Source organism: Tasmannia lanceolata, unplaced genomic scaffold (genome assembly GCF_043159265.1).
Source record: "Tasmannia lanceolata isolate RefF3 unplaced genomic scaffold, GAP_Taslan_0.1 ptg000008l, whole genome shotgun sequence".
NCBI classification, from domain to species: Eukaryota; Viridiplantae; Streptophyta; class Magnoliopsida; order Canellales; family Winteraceae; genus Tasmannia; species Tasmannia lanceolata.
The window spans coordinates 62,637,472-62,663,258 of NW_027518685.1; the positions used below are offsets into that span (position 1 = coordinate 62,637,472).

Below are 25,787 nucleotides of genomic sequence, written 5' to 3' on the forward strand. Positions count from 1 at the left end.
CCTTTTTAAACTAGGGGCATTAAAACCGAGCAATCCGAAGGGGTATAACCATGACGGAGATCCCGATGGAGGAAATTAGAACTTCTTGACATTTTTTTTGAGAGTACTCTAAGAGTGGCTAACCTTACCATAACAAAATAATACATTTTATCTAAGGGTGAATCGAAAGTGAGTCAAGTCCCTTGAATAATCTGTGTCTTCTTTGAAAGAGTCCTCAGGAGTTTGTTCCTTGTTTATCATTGTTTCCTTTTAGAATCAAAAGTGTTTGGCACTGGAGAAAATGGGTGTACACCTTACGAAATGTAAAGAAAAATCTAGAGTAGATCCTGGTTTAAGAATCAAGGAAAGGGCAAGAAACATTTGGTCCAAACCTACCAGAGACATCAAGCCTCAAGTAATATTCAGCAAAAATGAAGAATCTTAGATCTAGCCTTTGTGAAGTTGGTTTTACCACTATACCGAAGAAAGAACCCATGCAAACTCAATTTTTTCCTACTTACCTCGGTTCTGCTTTCTTAAGACCTTGTCATGGAAGCACATCATACTAGGGGCATCTTTTATGACTTGCGTCATAAAAGATATTACACAATGATAACTGAGATATCTATTCTTAGCCAATAGAAACCAGAGAAGCTTGAGCATACTCTTTGAGTTGAATTCCTTGATCAAATTGTACCTTCAGGAGTCAGTTTCAGAAACTTCAATTCCCAACGGATTATAGAATCTACTCTTGCATCCTTCAAACCTCATCAGAATGCTTTTCACCTGTTAAAGAGAGTCAGCACCTAAAAATCTCATCAATCTACTTGAGTTTTGCTTTCAGCAAAGATCATGCGCTCTTAATTATTCTCGGTAAGAGATGACTGGCCCATTAGTGAATTTGATCATAGATGATACATTCTTCATTCCTTTTGAAAGTTTTTCGATGTATCTCCTTGGCTCCTAGCTTTGCTATGTTATAGCCATTGTTTCTCCCCTCGACCTCTAACTTTGTTATGTCAGGTGTTTTCTGGCTCTCGACTCCAGGATAAAAACTCGATGTATCTCCTTGGCTCCTAGCTTTGCTATGTTATAGCCATTGTTTCTTCCCTCGACCTCTAACTTTGTTATGTCAGGTGTTTTCTGGCTCTCGACTCCAGGATAAAAACTCGATGTATCTCCTTGGCTCCTAGCTTTGCTATGTTATAGCCATTGTTTCTTCCCTCGACCTCTAACTTTGTTATGTCAGGTGTTTTCTGGCTCTCGACTCCAGGATAAAAACTCGATGTATCTCCTTGGCTCCTAGCTTTGCTATGTTATAGCCATTGTTTCTTCCCTCGACCTCTAACTTTGTTATGTCAGGTGTTTTCTGGCTCTCGACTCCAGGATAAAAACTCGATGTATCTCCTTGGCTCCTAGCTTTGCTATGTTATAGCCATTGTTTCTTCCCTCGACCTCTAACTTTGTTATGTCAGGTATTTTTCTGGCTCTCGACTCCAGGATAAAAACTCGATGTATCTCCTTGGCTCCTAGCTTTGCTATGTTATAGCCATTGTTTCTCCCCTCGACCTCTAACTTTGTTATGTCAGGTGTTTTCTGGCTCTCGACTCCAGGATAAAAACTCGATGTATCTCCTTGGCTCCTAGCTTTGCTATGTTATAGCCATTGTTTCTTCCCTCGACCTCTAACTTTATTATGTCAGGTGTTTTCTGGCTCTCGACTCCAGGATAAAAACTCGATGTATCTCCTTGGCTCCTAGCTTTGCTATGTTATAGCCATTGTTTCTTCCCTCGACCTCTAACTTTGTTATGTCAGGTGTTTTCTGGCTCTCGACTCCAGGATAAAAACTCGATGTATCTCCTTGGCTCCTAGCTTTGCTATGTTATAGCCATTGTTTCTTCCCTCGACCTCTAACTTTGTTATGTCAGGTGTTTTCTGGCTCTCGACTCCAGGATAAAAACTCGATGTATCTCCTTGGCTCCTAGCTTTGCTATGTTATAGCCATTGTTTCTTCCCTCGACCTCTAACTTTGTTATGTCAGGTGTTTTCTGGCTCTCGACTCCAGGATAAAAACTCGATGTATCTCCTTGGCTCCTAGCTTTGCTATGTTATAGCCATTGTTTCTTCCTTCGACCTCTAACTTTGTTATGTCAGGTGTTTTCTGGCTATCGACTCCAGGATAAAAACTCGATGTATCTCCTTGCTCCTAGCTTTGTATTGTTATAGACTTTGTTTCTTCCCTCGACCTCTAACTTTGTTATGTCAGGTGTTTTCTGGCTGTCGATTCCAGGATAAAAACTCGGTGGTAAAAAAAAAGAAGTAAACTCTTTGAATGTTTGGATTTATGCTTGTCTTAGACAAGTTACATTGTGGTTTCTAAAAAAAAATGAAAACTCTTTGAGTGATTGGAATGATTTGTTTGTTTGGTTGGTTGGTGCTCTTTGAGCAATTGTTATGTTTACTTTGGCTTAGCCTGATAAAAAAAATCAATGTATGTGTGTTTGTGTTTTTATAATTGTTCGTTCGTTTTTGTTATCTAGTTTAGATAGTTGAGTCATGAGTATTAGGGAGAGACTATCTCTTTGAGATGTCTTAGTTGCCGAGTTAAGAGTCGGTGAGAGGCTATCTCCCTATTGTTGGTAGAGTTTTATCTTTGTGAATATCGTTTTAAAACTGAAAACCCAAAAATTTGCTTTGCTTTCGGGTCAGTCAAAATGTGTCGTCTGTTCAGCTTTTCCATTCGCGTGTTACACACGCTCTGCCAAAGAGGGGCATCTGTAGACACCCCATTTTGACCGGACCCAAGTTCGTTGTGCTTGGGCGAAGCCCCATCTAATCACCAAGTTAGGATCCCGAATTGCACCCTAAGCTAGGTTAGGGTCCCCCATAGGTCCCCGTAAAATTTCATTGAAATCCGACCCGATTTGTCAAATAAGACGAGCCGGGAGAGGGTACATAGTACAAATCCAAAGGGGGGTGAATTATCTGCAGAATGGGATATCCAGTTGAAAAGGGGGGTGAGTTATCCTGTGATGGTCGCGCCCAGGCCGAATAAGACAAAAATGGCGGGCGCGACTCATCCATTTTTGTGCGCCCATCAAATGGGGGTGCGGATATCAACAGGTTATTTTAACCTATATAAAAAAAAATCAAAAACGAAGGGGGAGGGGGAGCTCATTGGTAAAAGACAAAAAAAGATAGAGAGAGAGAGAGGAAGAGGGGAGCTCATTTCTACAAAAAAAAAAAAAAAAAAAAGATACAGAGAAAGGGAGAGAGAGAGCTTCTCCTCCGGCAACGGTGCCGGAGCTCCGATCGGATCGGCCACCACCTCATCTTTGCCTCCATCCTATTTCTGCAACCCAACTCCTCCGACCACATCCCACCGGAGCCGCCCATATTTTCCCTCATCACCACCTCCGATCGAGCTTTCACCCAATCACAACCACCAACAGCCACCACCTCCATTGATTCCGGCAAGCTTGCCGGAATCCGATCACCACCGTCGAACCATCTCCACCTTCTCCTTCATTTTCCCCTTTTCTCCTCTGCAAAACCCAAACCACCACTATTCGGCCATTTCCAGCCCTACCACCATCTCCTCCACCCCACTTCCAACTTCTTCTTCTTCATTTTATTTTATTTTTTTTATTTTTAAAAAAAAGAAAAGAAAAAAAAAGAAGGAGAGATCTGCAAAGAGAAAAGAGAGAGAGAGAAGGATCTTCTTCTCCGACAGAAATTTCGTCGGAGTCCGATCATCACCACCTCCGACCGGCTGTGCCGGAATCCGGCCCCAACTCCGGCCACCCTTACGCTCAGGTATTTTCATTTTTTATGTTTATTTATTTATTTATTTTTAATTTTTTTTGTCGTTTCATCATTGCATGTTTGACTGTTCGTTGATTATTAATATTAAATTATCGAGAATAGTAACAGCTGTTTGAATAGTAATAGGATTAAATTTTTATTTTCGTGAATAGTAAAGGTTGCGTGAACAGTAACAGGTCGATTAATATTATTAAATCATTATTTTCGTCGATTAATATTATTAAATTATTAATTTTGTCGGTGATTAATTATTGTTTTTTGACCGTAATGATTATTTTATTTAAATTATTATTTTTGTCGGTTATTAATATTATTAAATTATTAATTTTTTTGACCGAGATGATTACTATTAATTAAGTATTATTATTTTTCTTTCGGTGGAATATTTAATTGTTATTTCGTTTCCAATTACCGAGGGACCCGCTGATGTGGGGCCCGCCGATGTGGGACCGCTTGTGTGGGGCCCGCTTGTGTGGGGCCCGCCGATGTGAGACCCGCCGATGTGGGACCCGCTTGTGTGGGACCCGCTTGTGTGGGACCCGCTGATGTGGGACCCGCTTGTGTGGGGCCTGTTTGTGTGGGGCCCGCCGATGTATGAATAGTACTTGGTAGGTCCTACTGTGAATAGTAGTTTTGAATAGTAGTTTTGAATAGTAGCTTTGAATAGTAGCTTTGAATAGTACTTATAAATAGTAGCTTTGAATAGTAGCTTTGAATAGTAGTTTTGAATAGTAGTTTTGAATAATAGTTTTGAATAGTAGTTTTGAATAGTAGTTGTGAATAGTAGTTGTGAATAGTAGTTTTGAATAGTAGTTTTGTATGCTTTATTTGCTCATCACATTTACTCAAACTTAATCTAACAAAACCTGAAGGCATCATAGATTGCGCGAACTTATTGCACACACTTACATCACTTTCATCTAAACCCCTGCATCTCACATGCACACACATCCTATTTTAGGAACCCGGAGTGTTATCTAGCATGTTTGACTGGGATTTCATCACCTGGTGCCTCTGTGCTAGAGAAGCATTCCACCCTTAGCCTAGTACCTTTATGGTACGTAAACGGATCTCTTGTTCACGTACTGATACGCCGGACACTGGTACAGTATATCGAACATGGATTCGCGCTAAGGGAACTCTTGGCCTTACCCCTAGATTAACCCACACATGCATGTAGTATACGAACACATGTGCATCACGTGTGTGAGCCTAGTTTAGGATATCCTACCCATTTGTGTCTAGATTAGGCCGTAGTCCATCTTCCAATGGCTACGATCGGTCCTAGGTACACAAACAAAGTCATGAGTCGAGATCCTCTCTCCACTCCGCTAGATTATGGTTAGGGTTGATGCCTTCAGGTAACACTGATAAAATGTGCGAAGATTAAAAAACTTTTCCTTTGGGGTTAGGATGTAAATCCCATTCATTTCCAAAGATCTCATAGGATTAGTCATTCATGATCCATCCGTTGAAAGCAATCTTATGCTATCTCATTTCATCTTGATCACAGATTTTCAATCTTATATTATCTGATTTGACTCGTGTTTTCATCTCTTTTAGAGAGTCTTTGACTCATTTATTCCTTTAGTTGGTGTTAGTGGAATCTTTGACTCGTATTTCTTTTCCTTTAGAGAGTCTTTGACTCATATATCCTTTAGTTGGTGTTAGTGGAGTCTTTGACTCGTATTTTCATCTCTTTTAGAGAGTCTTTGACTCATTTATCCTTTAGTTGGTGTTAGTGGAGTCTTTGACTCGTATTTCTTTTCCTTTAGAGAGTCTTTGACTCATATATCCTTTAGTTGGTGTTAGTGGAGTCTTTGACTCGTGTTTTTCATCTCTTTTAGAGAGTCTTTACTCATTAATCCTTTAGTTAATGTTAGTGGAGTCTTTGACTCGTGTTTCTTTTCCTTTAGAGAGTCTTTGACTCATTTATCTTTTAGTTGGTGTCATTGGAGTCTTTGACTCGTGTTTCCGTTTTTAGAGAGTCTTTGACTCATCTGTTTCATTTGCAGTATTATTAGAGAGTCTTTGACTTCGTTATCTCATTTCAGTGTTATCAGTTGCTCTTATTAGAGAGTCTTTGACTCGTTTATCCTTTAGTCGCTTTTATTAGAGAGTCTTTGACTCATTTATTCTCCAGTTACTGTCATTAGAGAGTCTTTGACTCATTTGCTCTTATAATAGTATTATTAGAGCATAGTTGATTTGCCGTAAGTGTTTGATAGGTAGAGAGTTCGTTCCGAACTACGTTGGCTTGATCCTCTTCCACGAGGTACGTAGTGCAGCTTGGGATCCACATCCCAAGTCCAGCCAAACCTTTAAAAATAAAAATTTTAAATCTTTCAAAGTTACAAAAATATTCAAACCATTTTCAAAAAGATCTTCCTCTAGAGTTAGGAGTATGTCCTAGCTGTTTAGGTTGTGTTCTAGAGTTAGGAGTTTGTCTTGATTTGTATTGATATGGTATGTCCTGTCGTGTGAGTGTCCCTAGAGTTAGGAGGCCTCGAGTCGATCGGTTAGACATTTAGTCGAACCGATGGCTAGACTAGGCATATAGTCAGCCCGTGGTTTTCATTAGGTTGCACAGCCTAGTTACACATAGGATTGTAGGAACCACCTGCATTAGCCTAAGGCTAATCAACTTGCATTAGTTAGGGCATATAGGGTGTCCTAAAATCCACAATTCACTGGAATTTTAATAATCATACAAGAAGCTTTAATAACTGGTTCGGTCTTTTAGATCGAGTCTAGGATAGAGGGCTAGATGTCTTAGGCATCATAATTTAGAATAGGGCATCGAACTACGTGGGCTCCGATTCTTCCCGAGGCCGGGATACGTAGCGCAGCTAGGATGGATGGCCATTCTGGTCCGAGTCCAGTCCTGCATTAGAGTTAGGACTTGTCTTGTCCCGTCATACATAGCATAGATTTGTGTCTCATGTTTTGATATGTTTTCTTACTTTCTTGTACTGATACTATACCTTTGGTTGTAGCTTGCATGTGCGTGTCCACCAGAAACTTAGACACCCATTAGGCATGTCACTCATAACCTAGCTTTGCTTAGGTGACACATTTTTCATTTCATTTTACGTGTTTATTTCTCCATTCTCAGGAAATGCATGCTTAGGTAGACGATTCCTGAGGATTGTTCCCATTTCACATGATTTTTACTCAAACTTCTTTGGAATTAATGAAAATGGCATAAGAGACCAAGTGCTTGCACTCGGGCGAATTGGGGGTGCTCTCAGACCTTCCCCATTCGTAACCAGGCACGAACCCATATATATTTCTGATTATCCATTGCACAGAGGATTTGATTTTAGGGTTCCATGGCCTATCCATGGATGGCGACTCTGAGTTTATTTTGGGTATGTCTCGGTTTCGAACCTCGGTTCCGAATCAAGACATATCCCTTTCTTTTTATATCGTCACTCGTGCTATGCAATGAGGGTGGCATCCGTTTCGAGAGTTCCTTGGCAGAGCTCTCCTTCACATTGTGGAGATCTTAGAGGATTGCTGTGGGGACCTCGCGTCCCTCGCCGCACTCGTAATCCTCCGGATCGGGGTCCACATTGTTCTGCTGAAATCTCGGCAATCTGAAGCCCCTTCGTCAAAATAGCGATATTGTTCTGCTGAATTTCAGAGAACGCGAAGCCCTATTATCTTAATAGCGTCGTTGTCTGCCGAAATCTCGGCAAACCCGAAGCCCCTTTGTCCAAACAGCGCTGTTGTTCTGCTGAAATTAGGGTAAACCCAAAGCCTTTCCGTCTAATCAGCGCCGTTACGCCACCGATTTCTCGACAAGTTCTCTCGCTCCTCTGGTAAACTTACATTTATTTCCCAGCTTTCTGCATTTCTGTTACAAAACTCGGTGCAGGGTAGTTACGGGATTCAGGGCTCCTTTTGCCCTAGATCCTGTAACGTAAACCTCTCTCATCTCTGTAAATAGGGCTACGTTACCTCTCCTTATCCCACCACTCTGTCTCCGGTCTTACCATAGACAATCGAGATAGAGATGAGAGCCTTGACGCTCCTCGATGTTGGACAAACGGAGGGAATCATAAACCTAGAGTTTCTTTTCCCTTCTGTACTGTCTTTTCCGTTTGATTTAGTTAACCTGATTGTGGTCAGCGGCGAGATCTTTCGGGCACTCATATCACAGCATACAATCTCAATCAGGATAACAACCGCTTATTTTTGTTTTCTTTGTAAATTCATTTATTTACATTCTGGAATTAAGCATAATTCAAATAAAGGATAAAAAGACGAGCTTTTCTGATTAAATTCTTCAAAAATGCCAAATCAAGTCAAGAGACCAGATTTACCCGGGCAAAATGGGTGCCTAACACCTTCCCCGATTGTAACCATAACTCTTACCCATATATCTGTAAGGACTATGCCTTAAAAAAACATAGCAAAATTACAGGTTCCAGGCCCAGAGCAAAAGAACCCCTTTGGCCTTTGGTTACTGCTCCTTCAATAGAATATGGATCCTTATCCATGTTTCATCGAAAGAACAGGCACAGGTCCTAGGCCCTAACCTAGGTGGCAACTCTGAGTTTCTCTTTCTATGAAATCCGGACTACAATCCCGAGTTCACAAGAAACACAGATCAACTAACACTCCCAGAAAAGCCGACGTGGTGATCCCCTGACGCCCCCGCGCGCTCGGGAAAAAACCGGCTCCCACAGACTGGCGACTCTGCTGGGGATGATCGAAATAAAAATCAAAAGGTTATAGCTCTATATTGACTTGACTTGGCATTTTCAAATAATTTAATCAAATAACTTGGCTTTTTCCGCCTTTATTAGGGTTATCCTTAACCTGATGTAGCTCTTAGGGGCGCCCGTAAGTTGCGAACACTTCGCAAGTTGCGGATGCTTCTTACGAGCAAAAATAAAACAAGTGGTAGGTTTACTTTCAGTACCATACGCTTGTTCTGCAGAATTGCTTGAGCCAATGCTCTAAATTGCCGTCAAATTGCGCGAAAATGCCCCGGGAGGTGTAGACACCCCATTTTGTTTTATTTTAATCAACAAATAAATTAGTGTGTTAAATCCATGTGAGAACCCCCTCTATCATTGATTTATATGTTTTAGGTCATTAATATCTTGATCTGACTTTACGGATCATCAATCGGGACAAAATAAGCTAGGGTCACTTCATAGCCCGGACCCTGATTCCATTCCGAGACCCGATTTCCGTAAATCGTTAGATCAATGGCAGATCTTGACCTGGGTCTAACCATCCAAAACCACCTAACCTCTCCTCTCATCCTAACCATCCAAACCTCACCTAACCTCACCTAACCTCTCCTCTCATCCTAACCATCCAAACCTCACCTAACCTCACCTAACCTTACCTAACCCCACCTAACCTTACCTAACCTCATCCTCTCATCCTAACCATCCAAAACCACCTAACCTCACCTAACCTCCTATCCCATTCTCCTATAAATACCCTCTCATCCCACCATCCAAGAGGAGAAGAAAAAAGAACCCCTCTCTTAGAAAATTCATCCCTCTCCCTCATCTCTTCAAGGGTTCGGCCATCCTTGCCGGATCGGGTGATTTTATACGTTGGGTGATATATATCAAAAGCAGTCATTATCAAGCAAGGAATCATCTTCAAGGAATTAACATCAAAGAAAAATCAAACACAAAGTGGGTTTCCAAAGAGGTAGGCATTTATTTCAATTCTATGTAGGGTCTGTTTTCATGCATATCTTTTACTTTAAAAGAAAAACCATGTTAGGAAGCATGTAGGGTCCGTTTTCCCCCTGGTTAGCCTCTGGTTAGACCCTGGTTGCACCCAGGTTCGCTGCTGGTTGCACCCAGGTTCGATGCTGGTTGCACCCTGGTTCCCTACTGATTCGCACCCTGGTTCCCCTGCTGGTTGCACCCTGGTTCCCTACTGGTTGCACCCTGGTTCCCTGCTGGTTGCACCCTGGTTCCCTACTGGTTCGCACCCTGGTTCGATATTGGTTCGCACCCTGGTTCCCTGCTGGTTCGCACTTTGGTTAGACCCTGGTTGCACCCAGGTTCGCTGCTGGTTGCACCCAGGTTCCCTCCTGGTTGCACCCTGGTTCCCCTGCTGGTTCGCACCCTGGTTCCCTGCTGGTTCGCACCCAGGTTCGCTGCTGGTTGCACCCAGGTTCCCTGCTGGTTGCACCCTGGTTCCCCTGCTGGTTCGCACCCTGGTTCCCTGCTGGTTCGCACCCTGGTGCACCCTGGTCCGCACCCTGGTTTGTACCCTGCTTCCTCCTAGTTAGACCATGGCTAGTCTCGGGTTTGCTCCTAACTTAGACCCGACTCACTTGACCCTAACCATTAACCCAATCCAACCAAGTAATATCCCAACACAATCCGAGTCGCATGTCTGAATCCATTTGGCCGAATCTCATAAGCCCGCCCACTTTGAATTCCGAAAATTCAAACCCTTGATGATTCCTATATGCTCAATTCTTTGATGCAAATTCCCAATTCCAAAATCCCATTGCTAGATCAATGTTTCTGAATCTCAAGTCCAATGCTCAAATGCAAACCCGATTCCAGATACAAATACCAATTCTGTCTTCCAAAATCCCAGCAACCTCGCCAGTGGAACTACGTGTGGCTTGATCCCCATCACGGGGTACGTAGGCAATTTGGCACTCCCAAGTTCAGTCGCACCTTTCTCTATCTTTCCCATTCCCTCACACTATTCATCATCTCGATTCATCTCGTGTCTCTCGGAACCATTGGATTATGGTTTCCGTCGTAAGAACCCTTAGAGCCCAATTTAGGAACAATGGTGTCGTGTCGTGTTGTGTCCTAAGTTTTAGGGAGTCCTAGAGTTAGGAGTCCAGCCTCATCACGGACGCTTGCTATGTATAGCAACCGTGCCATAGGTCAAGTTACACTAGTCATCCAGTTTTTCCCTAGGACAAGCCTAGTAAACTAGGATGTAGGCTAACCTGCATTAGTCTAAGGGACAACTTGCATTTAGATAGGATCATATAGCATCTTCGATAAAATCCTAAGATAATAAAATCCTCAACTTGAATTAAATAACTTCTCTTAAAACTGTTGAAACAGTCAATCCCGTCTAGATCGGTGTCCTAGTTGAGTTAGGCATATGTAGCTTAGCTTAAATGCACCGAACTACGTCGACTCTGATCCCAGTGAGGCTTGGGTACGTAGGCAGCTTGGATGTCTGATGGCATACCATCCGCGAGTCGGCACCACAAACAAATTGTGGTGTTTTCTATATTAATTTTCTCATAAATACTTAATCAAATCACTTAGGACTTTCCATGAAATTAGAATTCTAGGAGAACTTTCACTTAGATTGAATCCAGACAAATTAATAAATCAAGATACACATTTAGGATTCTCATTGAAATTAGATCATAGGATGCATGTCACTTAGTTCGCACATTAACATAGAGTTGAATGAGTCATTTAAAATAAATTTAAAAGAGTTAGCTTTTGGAATCGAAGACCGATTATCGGGCAAGAATGGTGCATGTGGCGGATAACTCCCCATACCTTCCATTCTCGTAACCAGGTAGCGAGTCTAGATTTCTGGTTAATTTCGGGTCCTAGATCCCACATCTAGGTGGCGACTCTGTCAGTCTCTTTCGTGTGGAATTCGGATTGCCTTAGTGATCCCAAGTTCACATGAAAGACGAATTCAAATCAATAATTAAAAAACACACGCCAATCGCGTGGGTATGGGAGACCAAGAGAGAAGGCGCGGCGGCTCGTGCCCCGTCCCTCTCGCAGGATCAGGGTACCACAGTCTGGCGACTCTGCTGGGGACCACCTAACTTCATTAAAATTTCAAAAGATAATTCATTTGAATTTAATTTAACTGGCTCATAAAAACTCTATACTTGTTAGATTAGTTTGTCTCGTTTTATTTTCTCATCATATTTTACTCGAACTTAATTTAACAAAACCTGAAGGCATCATAGATTGCGCGAACTTATTGCACACACTTACATCACTTGCATCTAAACCCTTGCATTTCACATGCACACACGTCCTATTTTAGGAACCCGGAGTGTTATCTAGCATGGTTGACTGGGATTTCATCACCTGGTGCCTCTGTGCTAGAGAAACATTCCACCCTTAGCCTAGTACCTTTATGGTGCGTAAACGGATCTCTTGTTCACGTACTGATACGCCGGACACTGGTACAGTATATCGAACATGGATTCGCGCTAAGGGGACTCTTGGCCTTACCCCTAGATTAACCCACACATGCATGCAGTATACGAACACATGTGCACCACATGTGTGAGCCTAGTTTAGGATATCTTACCCATTTGTGTCTAGATTAGGCCGTAGTCCATCTTCCAATGGCTACGATCGGTCCTAGGTACACAAACAAAGTCATGAGTCGAGATCCTCTCTCCACTCCGCTAGATTAGGATTAGGGTTGATGCCTTCAGGTAACACTGTTAAAATGTGCGAAGACTAAAAAATTTCCCTTTGGGTTAGGATATAAATCCCATCATTTCCAAAGATCTCATAGGATTAGTCATTCATGATCTATCCGTTGAAAGCAATCCTATGCTATCTCATCTAATCTCTTGATCGTGCGTCTTTCATTCTTCTGCCATATGATTCGATCGTATCTTCATGCCATCCCCTAACTGGCAGGAGCACAATCTCACAATCTTTCGATTATGCAATCTCATGATCTGATCATGCCTGGTCCAGATGATCCAATCTTGCTTGTACTCTTAGTCTTTCTTACTCTAAGGACAACCTTCTTCGAGAATATTTTGATAAGTCCTTCAGAGTTCACTCTCATGATCCATGAACTAGGGGCATTTCCTTATACGATTTTATTATCATTGTCATATCTTGGTCTTTTGGGATTCACTCTATTGTCCCAATTACTTGCTTAAATGAGTAATCTTTGTTTTAGTCATTGAGAATGAACACTCCATGAATGTCAAGCTCATACACCTCGTGTTCATTATTTCCATCACAGGAAGTTGGCACAATAGCTAATCCCACTGCTCCTTGGGTTCGGGTATCTTCACGATTGGAGAGGAATTCTGTCTCTCTACCATCCTCTCTGAGAACCCCAGCGTCTCCTTCTTTCTCATCCTCACCAATGGCAGATAACCAAGATGGCCTTCCACCTGCTGCAATTACCGATACTCTTACCTTAATTCTCCAGCAGCTTCAAGAACTCAAAGAAGAAAACCAAGTTATCAAGGCTCAGCTTTCTGAAAAGTTGGGACCATCGTTGTCCAAGGATAAAGGGCCTATGCACCAAGCAGCTACTTCAATAGCACCTGCCCATCCAGTGTTCATCAATATCCATGATAAAACCGAAGAAGATTTGGAAAAAGAGCAATATAGCGAGAATCGCAGTAGGCCTTCTCAGTTCATGGTTGATAAGTCTGTTATGGAGAAATTAGAGACTCTTACCAGGAAAGTTCAAGACATTCAGTTTCAAGACCAGGGTAGTTTCAATCCCAGTGATCTTACTCTATTTCCCGAAATCCGCCTTCCTGCCAATTTTCAAATGCCCGATTTCGACAAATATGATGGTGTGGGTTGTCCAATCACACATTTGCAAATGTTCACCATTATGTGTCAGCCTCAGGGCTTATCTCCTGAGCAAATGGCTCAATTGTTCCCAGTTTCCTTAACCAAGGTTGCTAGGAGATGGTTCATGGTCTTGGACAAGACTCGTTACAGGACATGGAAGGATATCGGCGAGCAATTCATCAGGCAGTTCAAATATGATGATGGGACAGAAATCACCAGAAAGGATTTAGAGAGAACAAAGCAAGACTCGAGGGAATCCTTTCTGATTTTTGTGAAAAGATGGAGGAGAGTAGCAGCTCAGATGATGGAGCGCCCGTCTGAGGAAGAACAGGTCCAGATAATCATGAAAAATATTTCCCCCCAACTCCAATATCACATGTCGTTGCAGTATTATCCGGACTTCAAACACTTTATCGTGGCAGGCACCCAAATAGAGGAGGCTATGGCTCAAGGTGTATTCAACCGAAGTAACCCGAATACCAGAGAATTCAGGAAGTCTCCATCAGCTGAAATTAATAACCTTTCCCGCTCCAATCCTCAGCCTTCCAAATCTCAGAACCCCATGGTGATGGACTATACCCAACCTGCTGTCGCACCTCGACCACAGGCCCAGACAAAATTTACCCCTCTCCCTCTTCCACCATCTGAGATACTCAAGGAGTGTCTAGCCTCAGGTCGCATAATCCTGCCCGACATTAGGGCTCTTCCCAATCCTTTACCAGCAAATTGGCGAACAGATCAACACTGCGAATACCATAGAAATTTCGGCCATCTCACTGATAATTGCATTGCCCTAAAATTCAGGATCCAGAGGTTGCTCGACAACAAAGATCTTGTGTTCGAGCCAAAACCTGATAACTCATTACCTGGTCATGCAAACCCTGCTGCTGCTGTTAATGCTATAACCATAGGGGACCCAAAATTTGATCCTCTCACTCTTATCTGTGCCTTAGAACCTACCTTTGAAACGTCTGGGTCGGAACCTTTTGAAGAAGAGGAAGATGCAGACAATGGAGATGTTCTAGTAGCTGCTATCCCGATACGAGCCAGCCTTCGCCGAGCCTTCAACGCCAAACAGTTGCAGCAGTTAAAGTTTTAGTCACTTACTATTTTATGTTGAGTCAGTCATCATGGTCAGTATAATTGTTGAGTCCGGTCTTACAGTTCAAGGTCAATGCCTAGTCCAGGCAAGTTATCTTCTGTTTCTCTTTAGAGTTGTGAATCCTGAGCATGTTCAGGATAGGTCGTCAAATGTAATAGCTTTTCTTTAAATAAAAATTTCAGTTCCAAATCCTTAATGTAATTCACTTGTGTCTGTTTCTTAAGTATGCTTCTGATCTTAAAGTAAGGCTCCCTCCTCAAATGCGAACAAAATTGACGAAACTCCACTTGAGTCAGCAATTACTTGAACAAGAGGAGGAGCGCCAATCCCAACCTTTCAAAGATGAAATTGAAATTATAAACATTGGCACTGAAACTTTGATTCAGTGAATGCCGATTGAAAATACATTACCCTCTGAAGAGTGTGAAGAATTGATAAAATTATTTCAAGAATAAGAAGATTGTCTAGAAAAGCTACAACCGATACCAGGGGCAAGACATGGATGGAAAGCTCAAAGAAAATGAAGAAAGTGAGAAGATATATGCTATACAAGGGGCATAGAGTGGAAACAACTTTCATATTTTCAATCAATGACCTTGGTTCTCAAATTCATAACATAAAGCCAACAAATTCAAGATAAGAAGTTCAAGAGCAAGCATTGAAAAGTGATCATCAGATATCAAGAGTACGAATCCATAGATGGAGGATGTCAAAGAACAAGTTTCGCTCTATGAAAGTCTAAAGCACGCTTTAGAATCTTGGAAAAAGAAGATCCATTATCTCTTACCTGGAAATGCCGTCAAACTCCGTGAAAAAAAAAACAACAAAAAAAGAAAAAGAAAAAAAGAAAAAAAAATAATCACTACCAGACGGACTCTAGTAACCCAGATCGATTCCCAATCTGAACATCGAAAGGCCTCCTTTGGCCGATTAAATCCCAAAATCAGAACCCAATGTCAAAAGAATACCGGTTTGCAAACCCTTCGAGCCTGAATAAAATTTTCTTGAAAACCCATCAAACCAGGGGCATTTCCCCGAACTACGCGAGACCTGATTCCTATACTGGGGTACGTAGGCAACTCGGTTGAACCGAGTTCGGTCGATTCAAAAAGGAAAAGAAATTCAATCCTTTCAAAAAAAAAAAGAGAGGGACGAGTTCCAAAAGAAGAGAAGTTAATTGTTCCAGAAAGAAAAGAAAAAAGAAAAAAAAAATCAAACAATTTATCTTCAAACTAGGGGCATTCGCCCTGAACTACACACGACCTGATTCCTACCTTGGGATATGTAGACGACCTGTTCACAGGTTCGGTCGAAATCTTTGTTGAGCCTTAAGCCATTCTTTGAAAAGCCCTATCCTACCTATAAAAGTCCTTCTGGTGTTCAGAACTAATGAGCTAGGTCCTGAGATACAATAAAAAAATGAAATGATGATGAATAAGAAAAATAACGGAGTTTGAAGATCTGCTAGACTGAAAACCTGAAAGGGCGGTCTAGGCAAAATTTAAGATCATTCCCCTGCTAAGTTGAAAACCCGAAAGGGCGGCTTAGGCAAAAGCTAAGGGGATAGCCTGCTGGATCGAAAACCTAGAAAGGTGGTTCAGGCAAAAGTTAAGGCTAGCGCGGTCCGCCAAGTTAAAAACCCTGAAGAGATGACTTGGTCACGGTAAGAGAATCAGTATAAGAAGGCAACAGCCGGTATCAAGACTGAAGATCAACTGAAGTTCAAGCAAATTCAAGTGATATCCTCAAAACTGGGGGCATTGAAGCTAAGCAATCTTAGGGGTCGTAATTAAATTCTTGAGGCATTACTGTTTCGAGGAAGAAGTCCAGTGTTTACGATTTCAAAAAAAAAAAAAAAAAAAAAAAAAATTCCTTGAAATGATAGATTTACCAAATAAAACGTTAACTAAGTCAGAAGCATCACTGTGTTTGTCAGTATAGTCAGTCAATCTTTGTTATTCTAAGTTCACTCCTTCAGGGCTGCTCAATCCTTTGAGTAGTGCCTTTCATCTAAGTTTTCTCTTTAGAAAGAGTCAATCGTCGTTCCTATGTCCAAATGATGTAACTATCTTGGTGAAGGAGGCCCGGCCTAGGCAGCTCCCTGCAATTATACCTGAAAGGGTTCGAGAATCTAGTCAAACAGCTACATTTCAAAGAAGATCAACTCAGAAGAGTTCAGAAGTAGAAACATCAGAAAGCCCAGCTTCCGTAAAAAGATCATACCCCAGGAAGGCACCTTAAGCTTGGAAGAGCCCCAGATGCAATGGTGGTTGAGCCAATTTCTCAGAAAGACGAACCATTAAAATTCGGAATCTCCTTCCAGTTTGTTAAATACTATCCTGGTCAAGAAATGTTTATCTAAACACCTGTCAAGAGGCAAATCCCACTTTTCCATGATTATATCCGAGAGAGCCATTGTTCTAAATTACCAATCTCAAATGTCTTGTTCAAGGTTTCAGTTATCAAAATCCCCAGAAGACAAGACCAACAGTCTCATTGAGAAAAATCTTGTTGAAGTTTCATAAAAGTGTTCCTAATCCATCCTTGTTACTAATGGTTCTTCGTTCATAAGGTTGGTCGTCTCATCATTCGTCAAAGTCTTGGTTTCCACTGTCTTTACTGGGCGCGATCTATAATGTCCCCGATTTCATTGAGTTCAAAAAAAAAAAAAAAAATCCAAAATTCATCAAATCCAATTCTACGTCAAATTCAAATTCATGAAAACCTCTAAATTCTTCGAGCCCGTTTGTGAACGGTGCCTCTTTTCTCGAGGCCATTTGTGAATGGTCTCGTCTTCTCCTTGAGCCCGTTTGCTGACGGTACCTCATTTCCCAAAAATAAAAATTCATCAAATCCAATCCCTGATTCAAACAAATCCAATCTTACGTCAAATTCAAGTTCATGAAAAATCTCATGTCCTCTTTGAGCCCTTTTGTGAAAGGTGCCTCATTTCTCGAGTCCATTTGTGAATGGTCTCGTCTTCTCCCTGAACCCGTTTGTAAACAGGTTTCTCATTCTCTGAGTCCATTTGTGAATGGTCTCATGTCCTCTTTGAGCCCGTTTGTGAACGGTGCCTCTTTTCTCGAGGCCATTTGTGAATGGTCTCATCTTCTCCTTGAGCCCGTTTGCGGACGGTACCTCATTTTCCAAAAATAAAAAAAATTTATCAAATCCAAATCCTTAATTAAAAAAAATCCAATTCTACGTCGAATTCAAATTCATGAAAACCTCTAAATTCTTTGAGCCCGTTTGTGAACGGTGCCTATTTTCTCGAGGCCATTTGTGAATGGTCTCGTCTTTTCCTTGAGCCCGTTTGCGGACGGTACCTCATTTCTCAAAAATAAAAAAAATTCATCAAATCCAATCCCCGATTCAAACAAATCCAATCTTACGTCAAATTCAAGTTCATGAAAAATCTCATGTCCTCTTTGAGCCCTTTTGTGAAAGGTGCATCATTTCTCGAGTCCATTTGTGAATGGTCTCGTCTTCTCCTTGAACCCGTTTGTGAACAGGTTTCTCATTCTCTGAGTCCATTTGTGAATGGTCTCATGTCCTCTTTGAGCCCGTTTGTGAACGGTGCCTCTTTTCTCGAGGCCATTTGTGAATGGTCTCATCTTCTCCTTGAGCCCATTTGCGGACGGTACCTCATTTTCCAAAAATAAAAAAAATTATCAAATCCAAATCCTTAATTAAATAAAAAATAAAAAATCCAATCCTACGTCAAATTCAAGTTCATAAAAAATCTCTAAATTCTTCGAGCCCGTTTGTGAACGGGGCCGCCTCATTTCTCGAGTCCATTTGTGAATGGTCTCGTCTTCTTCTTGAACCCGTTTGTGAACGGTGTCTCATTTTTTGAGTCCATTTGTGAATGGTCTCATGTCCTCCTTGAGCCCGTTTGTGAATGGTGCCTCATTTCTCTAGTCCATTGGTGAATGGTCTCGTCTTCTCCTTGAACCCGTTTGTGAACGGTGTCTCATTTTCTGAGTCCATTTGTGAATGGTCTCATGTCCTCTTTGAGCCCTCTTGTGAAAGGTGCCTCATTTCTCGAGTCCATTTGTGAATGGTCTCGTCTTCTCCTTGAACCCGTTTGTGAACGGTGCCTCATTTCTCGAATCCATTTGTGAATGGTCTCGTCTTCTCCTTGAGCCCGTTTGTGAACGGTGCCTCATTTCTCGAGTCCATTTGTGAGTGGTCTCGTCTTCTCCTTGAGCCCGTTTGTGAATGGTGCCCCATTTCTCGAGTCCATTTGTGAATGGTCTTGTCTTATCCTTGAGTCCGTTTGTGAATGGTGCCTCTTTTCTCGAATCCATTTGTGAATGGTATCGTCCTCCTTGAGCCCGTTTGTGAACGGTGCCTCATTTCTCGAGTCCATTTGTGAATGGTCTTGTCTTCTCCTTGAGCCCGTTTGTGAACGGTGCCTCATTTCTCGAGTCCATTTGTGAATGGTCTTGTCTTCTCCTTGAGCCCGTTTGTGAACGGTGCCTCATTTCTCGAGTCCATCTGTGAATGGTTTTCTATCCTCCTTGAGGCCGTTTGTGAACGGTGCCTCATTATCCAAGTCCATTTGGGAATGCTTCTTATCCTCGTTGAACCCGCTTGTGAGCGGCGTCTCATCTCCTTCTAAAAACTGTTTGAGAGCGATCTTTGTCCTTTCCCTTCAGAATCCATTCGAAAATGATATCTCATCCTCTAATTGCCCGTTTGTGAACGGCGCCGCATCGAGTTTTTTTTATTATTCAAGTTCTAGGGTTTCATCTAAGATTTTGCATTATGTTAAGGTGCGTTGTGTCTAGAGAGTCCTTTGTCGATTAAAGCTACGCAAAATGGTTCTGTCATTTTTAACTTTGGTATTCAATGACTACGTCATCTCTACCAAAGAGGGGCATCTGTAGACACCCCATTTTGTTTTGTTTTAATCAACAAATAAATTAGTGTGTTAAATCCATGTGAGAACCCCCTCTATCATTGATTTATATGTTTTAGGTCATTAATATCTTGATCTGACTTTACGGATCATCAATCGGGACAAAATAAGCTAGGGTCACTTCATAGCCCGGACCCTGATTCCATTCCGAGACCCGATTTCCGTAAATCGTTAGATCAATGGCAGATCTTGACCTGGGTCTAACCATCCAAAACCACCTAACCTCTCCTCTCATCCTAACCATCCAAACCTCACCTAACCTCACCTAACCTCTCCTCTCATCCTAACCATCCAAACCTCACCTAACCTCACCTAACCTCACCTAACCTTACCTAACCCCACCTAACCTTACCTAACCTCATCCTCTCATCCTAACCATCCAAAACCACCTAACCTCACCTAACCTCCTATCCCATTCTCCTATAAATACCCTCTCATCCCACCATCCAAGAGGAGAAGAAAAAAGAACCCCTCTCTTAGAAAATTCATCCCTCTCCCTCATCTCTTCAAGGGTTCGGCCATCCTTGCCGGATCGGGTGATTTTATACGTTGGGTGATATATATCAAAAGCAGTCATTATCAAGCAAGGAATCATCTTCAAGGAATTAACATCAAAGAAAAATCAAACACAAAGTGGGTTTCCAAAGAGGTAGGCATTTATTTCAATTCTATGTAGGGTCTGTTTTCATGCATATCTTTTACTTTAAAAGAAAAACCATGTTAGGAAGCATGTAGGGTCCGTTTTCCCCCTGGTTAGCCTCTGGTTAGACCCTGGTTGCACCCAGGTTCGCTGCTGGTTGCACCCAGGTTCGATGCTGGTTGCACCCTGGTTCCCTACTGATTCGCACCCTGGTTCCCCTGCTGGTTGCACCCTGGTTCCCTACTGGTTGCACCCTGGTTCCCTGCTGGTTGCACCCTGGTTCCCTACTGGTTCGCACCCTGGTTCGATATTGGTTCGCACCCTGGTTCCCTGCTGGTTCGCACTTTGGTTAGACCCTGGTTGCACCCAGGTTCGCTGCTGGTTGCACCCAGGTTCCCTCCTGGTTGCACCCTGGTTCCCCTGCTGGTTCGCACCCTGGTTCCCTGCTGGTTCGCACCCAGGTTCGCTGCTGGTTGCACCCAGGTTCCCTGCTGGTTGCACCCTGGTTCCCCTGCTGGTTCGCACCCTGGTTCCCTGCTGGTTCGCACCCTGGTGCACCCTGGTCCGCACCCTGGTTTGTACCCTGCTTCCTCCTAGTTAGACCATGGCTAGTCTCGGGTTTGCTCCTAACTTAGACCCGACTCACTTGACCCTAACCATTAACCCAATCCAACCAAGTAATATCCCAACACAATCCGAGTCGCATGTCTGAATCCATTTGGCCGAATCTCATAAGCCCGCCCACTTTGAATTCCGAAAATTCAAACCCTTGATGATTCCTATATGCTCAATTCTTTGATGCAAATTCCCAATTCCAAAATCCCATTGCTAGATCAATGTTTCTGAATCTCAAGTCCAATGCTCAAATGCAAACCCGATTCCAGATACAAATACCAATTCTGTCTTCCAAAATCCCAGCAACCTCGCCAGTGGAACTACGTGTGGCTTGATCCCCATCACGGGGTACGTAGGCAATTTGGCACTCCCAAGTTCAGTCGCACCTTTCTCTATCTTTCCCATTCCCTCACACTATTCATCATCTCGATTCATCTCGTGTCTCTCGGAACCATTGGATTATGGTTTCCGTCGTAAGAACCCTTAGAGCCCAATTTAGGAACAATGGTGTCGTGTCGTGTTGTGTCCTAAGTTTTAGGGAGTCCTAGAGTTAGGAGTCCAGCCTCATCACGGACGCTTGCTATGTATAGCAACCGTGCCATAGGTCAAGTTACACTAGTCATCCAGTTTTTCCCTAGGACAAGCCTAGTAAACTAGGATGTAGGCTAACCTGCATTAGTCTAAGGGACAACTTGCATTTAGATAGGATCATATAGCATCTTCGATAAAATCCTAAGATAATAAAATCCTCAACTTGAATTAAATAACTTCTCTTAAAACTGTTGAAACAGTCAATCCCGTCTAGATCGGTGTCCTAGTTGAGTTAGGCATATGTAGCTTAGCTTAAATGCACCGAACTACGTCGACTCTGATCCCAGTGAGGCTTGGGTACGTAGGCAGCTTGGATGTCTGATGGCATACCATCCGCGAGTCGGCACCACAAACAAATTGTGGTGTTTTCTATATTAATTTTCTCATAAATACTTAATCAAATCACTTAGGACTTTCCATGAAATTAGAATTCTAGGAGAACTTTCACTTAGATTGAATCCAGACAAATTAATAAATCAAGATACACATTTAGGATTCTCATTGAAATTAGATCATAGGATGCATGTCACTTAGTTCGCACATTAACATAGAGTTGAATGAGTCATTTAAAATAAATTTAAAAGAGTTAGCTTTTGGAATCGAAGACCGATTATCGGGCAAGAATGGTGCATGTGGCGGATAACTCCCCATACCTTCCATTCTCGTAACCAGGTAGCGAGTCTAGATTTCTGGTTAATTTCGGGTCCTAGATCCCACATCTAGGTGGCGACTCTGTCAGTCTCTTTCGTGTGGAATTCGGATTGCCTTAGTGATCCCAAGTTCACATGAAAGACGAATTCAAATCAATAATTAAAAAACACACGCCAATCGCGTGGGTATGGGAGACCAAGAGAGAAGGCGCGGCGGCTCGTGCCCCGTCCCTCTCGCAGGATCAGGGTACCACAGGAGGCACCTAGGCTTACCCATTTATTTTATGTCAAACACTGCACACACCATGTTTTGCATACCTATTACCCTCAGGAGTGACTAGCACTTGGGACGGATGGGTGGCATTTGTGATGTCATTACCCGGATTGCTGTTTGTCACGGCTCCATTTGATGTGAAAGCACCACCTCTTTGCACGTCACCCTTATGGTGGCGTTAAAACGATGATGTATTGAACTTCTCACGGCATTGGGGTCCACATGGTAAGGGTTGTTCGAGCAATTCGGTGAGAAGGACCTTCAAGTCTTCATCACAATGCATAAGCCTAGCATATGCACGTACATGTATACCATGCCCACATAGGGCATGCTAAGCTTAGAGTTAGGCAACGCCAAAACCAGTTACTCTAGAGAGATGTGAGCATATTCCCAAAATAGGAATGCACTAAACCTCTGGCCCACCAAGGGCATGTCCAGTGAGTCTAGAAAGGTGTCCCCAGGTTGCCTCAATTATGTTAGAGATGTCATTACCCTAGCCCGATGCGCATCGGTCGCAGCTTATTTTCACCCAAAACTAGGGGTTATTCCAAACCTTTTGTTTTGTCTAGAGTCATGGTTTAACAACCCGCACCATCACTTTCCTTGGATTAGCAATCATAGGATCCTGGAGGAATGTCCATCTTACGGTTAACACGCTTAACCAAAAAACCCACATTTTGGTTCCATCTTTCAAAAATAGAGGTCATTATTTCTCTATGAAACATTGACCCCTCATTCATCTTTCATCTTGACCATCGTTGTGGTCAAAGCAGCGAAGCTCTGCCCATATAGATCTATCTTTCCATATGGAGATAGATGTGTCTTGACCATCCTGGTCACAGCCCTTTTTGGCTCTATTTTGTTCATCAAGTTTAGACCTGTCCTAACCATCATTGTGGTCAAAACGACAGAGTTCTGCTCAAAATTCTACCTTTTCATATAAAGGTAGATTTGTCCTAACAACCCTAGTCATAGCCTCATCAGGCTCTACTGTTTAAAGAGGTTAGACCCGTCCTAACCATCGTTATGGTCAAAATGGCGGAGCTTTGCTCTAATAAGTCTATCTGTTTCATAGACTTATCCCGACCATCACGGTCATATCCCTCCTTGAATCTATATTTCCATATAAAGATAGACCTGTGCGGACCATTGTTATGGTCAAAGCAGCGAAGCTCTGCCCAAATAAACTCATCTTCTTATATGAAGACAGTTATGTCATGACAGTTATTATGGTCACAGTACCCGAGCTCCGCTCAAATCAAGCTTGTCTTTCTTAAAGGTTAGACTCATCCCGACCATCTATTATGGTCCAAATAGCGGCAGAGCTCTGCCCAAATAGTCTCTATCTTCCCCTGTGAGGATAGACATTTTTAGACCATCGTCATGGTCACAACTCCTGAGACATGCTCAATTCAATTTGTCTTCTCCTGTAAAGACAAACCAATCCCGACCATTTTTCGTGGTCAAAGCGTCAGGGCTTTGGTCAAATGAACATATCCTCTCATGTGAGAATATGCCTCAGCTCAACCTTGTCATGATCATAGTGTCGGACCTTTGTCCCATTATCATATTAAACGAGGTTAAATCCTTATCAAATTCAATCTCTGTAGGGGTGTTTTCCCAAGTCACAGACCACAGGGGTAGACCTTGCTCTCTACCCTTTGCCTATTCAGGATCCGTCCTAAATTAAGAAATTTGTAAATATTATAAAAAATATAAAATATAAAAAAACAAATGTTTTACCGAGTATTTCACAATTGTTTTACCGTGTTTTGTTCGCTGTCTTCTGTGTAGATAGATCATGGACCCAGGAGAAATGGTTGAATGGAGGCAGCAATTCTACTTTCCCGAAAGTCTTTAACACCTCGAATGGATGACAGATCCTTGTGAAAATTTTCATTCCTTTCTTACCTACCATCCTGGTAGACTGGGATTTTCTTAGGGCAGTTGCCACATTTTGGGACTCTCAGTATCATGTTTTTCATTTTGGCACAGAAGAGATGTGTCCAACTATTGAAGAATTTTGCGCTTTGTTAAGAGTATCACCTGATGGGCCTATGATCACTCCTACACTCACGAGTCGATACCGAGCATCCGTCCAACAATTATTTTACTGGAGTCATCACGACCCTGCTACTTTTCAAAATAGTGACGACATATTAACCAACTTCCTTATCTGCGCCTTTTCCTCAGTTGGAGATTTGGAAGATTCCATCTATCAGATGCACCATACAACGCTCTTTTGTTTCGTGTGCGCGCTTAGTACCTCATTTATCGAAATTCCGTAAACACATTGCAATTGGGCCAAGCCAAAATTGACGGTGGCATGATTAAGGCTGTTCATCCTCAGGGGCTCGTATGTCTAAATGCCAAAGCCTAAACGCCATTTTTTTCTGCTGTCAACAGTTGTATTGAACACACACACACAGATACACACACACACACACACACACACACACACACACACGATCTTAAAATTAGCAACAACTTTTATCTGGTCTTGAGTAAAATCCTATGAAATAAAAATAAAAGAGGTGGTATGACTATATGATAAATGATTTCAGAAGAGTTTATTTTGGTAATATACTGATGGATGTTTAATAGTTGATTTTGGCTTGACATGTGTATCTAGTTTTCTCCTATAGTTTTAAAATTAGGTATGACATACCACTCTTAGGAGACTTTCTTAGTCTCACTAGCAACCATTTCTTTCTTTCCCTTTTCTTGTTGAAGACTAACAAAGTCTTCTTGCTTAATTTTTTCTTTGCAAGGGCAATGAAAGAATCATCTAGAGCCCATCCTTAGAGGACTTGCTTAGTCTCTATAGTATATCCTCTTTCCTTTTTCCGCCTTAGGAGACATGCTTTGTCTCTTTAGCAAGTCATTATTTTAGGAGACATGCTTTATCTCATTAGAAAAGTCACACCCTTGGGAGAAAAGCTTTGTCTCATTAGCAAATCACCCTTAGGGGACTTGACTAGTCCCTTCATTAGAACATCCTTTACTAGGATAAAGACTAACTTAGTCTTTTAGTTGCCCTATTCCTATTTATCATTGCAAGGGCAATGATAAGGTTACTTGGAGCCCATCTCTGTGTCTAGGAGACTTGCCTAGTCTCACTAGCACCTCATTTATCTCCTCTTCTTATAGGAGACATGCTTTGTCTTATTATCACCTCCTATATAGAGTTGTTAGTTTAGGAGTTTATCTCATAGACTAGTAGTCTATCCTTTAGTTAGGAGTCTATCTTTTGCCATAGATATTTCTTTCCTTTTAGAGATTATTTCAATCTTGATAGAGCTTTACCTATCTTGGGATCATTTCTTTTACCTTGGGACACTAGTTCACTTGTTTTATGGATACCCTTGGATCATAGGGATTCTGTTCTTTAGAGTTGACACTCCGCCAGGCTGTGGATCATGAGGTGTGGTCTTATACAACATAAACTTTAAAAATTTAAAAACATCTGAAATTTAAAAGAACAAAAATATCAGTAAAGTTAAAAGACATTAGGAGTGTATTATGAAAGTCTGTTTCCGAACTACGTTGCTTGATCTCTTTCCACAAGGTACATAGGCAGCTTGGGATCCTCATCCCAAATCCAGTCAAACTTTTCAAACCTTTGAAATA

The 25,787-nt window shown here is 42.0% G+C and overlaps 1 protein-coding gene across 2 annotated transcripts; it reads left to right on the top strand.

The window, feature by feature from the left end:
• Window positions 1–8,951: 8,951 nt before the first annotated feature.
• On the top strand, window positions 8,952–14,654 carry LOC143885439 (uncharacterized). Of its 2 annotated transcripts, none has more exons than XM_077389613.1 (2): window positions 8,952–9,486; window positions 12,793–14,654. In XM_077389613.1, exon 2 carries the CDS (start codon window positions 12,919–12,921, stop codon window positions 14,458–14,460), a length of 1,542 nt encoding a protein of 513 aa, XP_077245728.1. In that variant the 5' UTR covers window positions 8,952–9,486; window positions 12,793–12,918; the 3' UTR covers window positions 14,461–14,654. The 2 variants fall into 2 exon arrangements, with proteins under 2 accessions (XP_077245728.1, XP_077245727.1); XM_077389612.1 differs by lacking the exon at window positions 8,952–9,486 and adding an exon at window positions 9,505–10,051.
• Window positions 14,655–25,787: the final 11,133 nt, after the last annotated feature.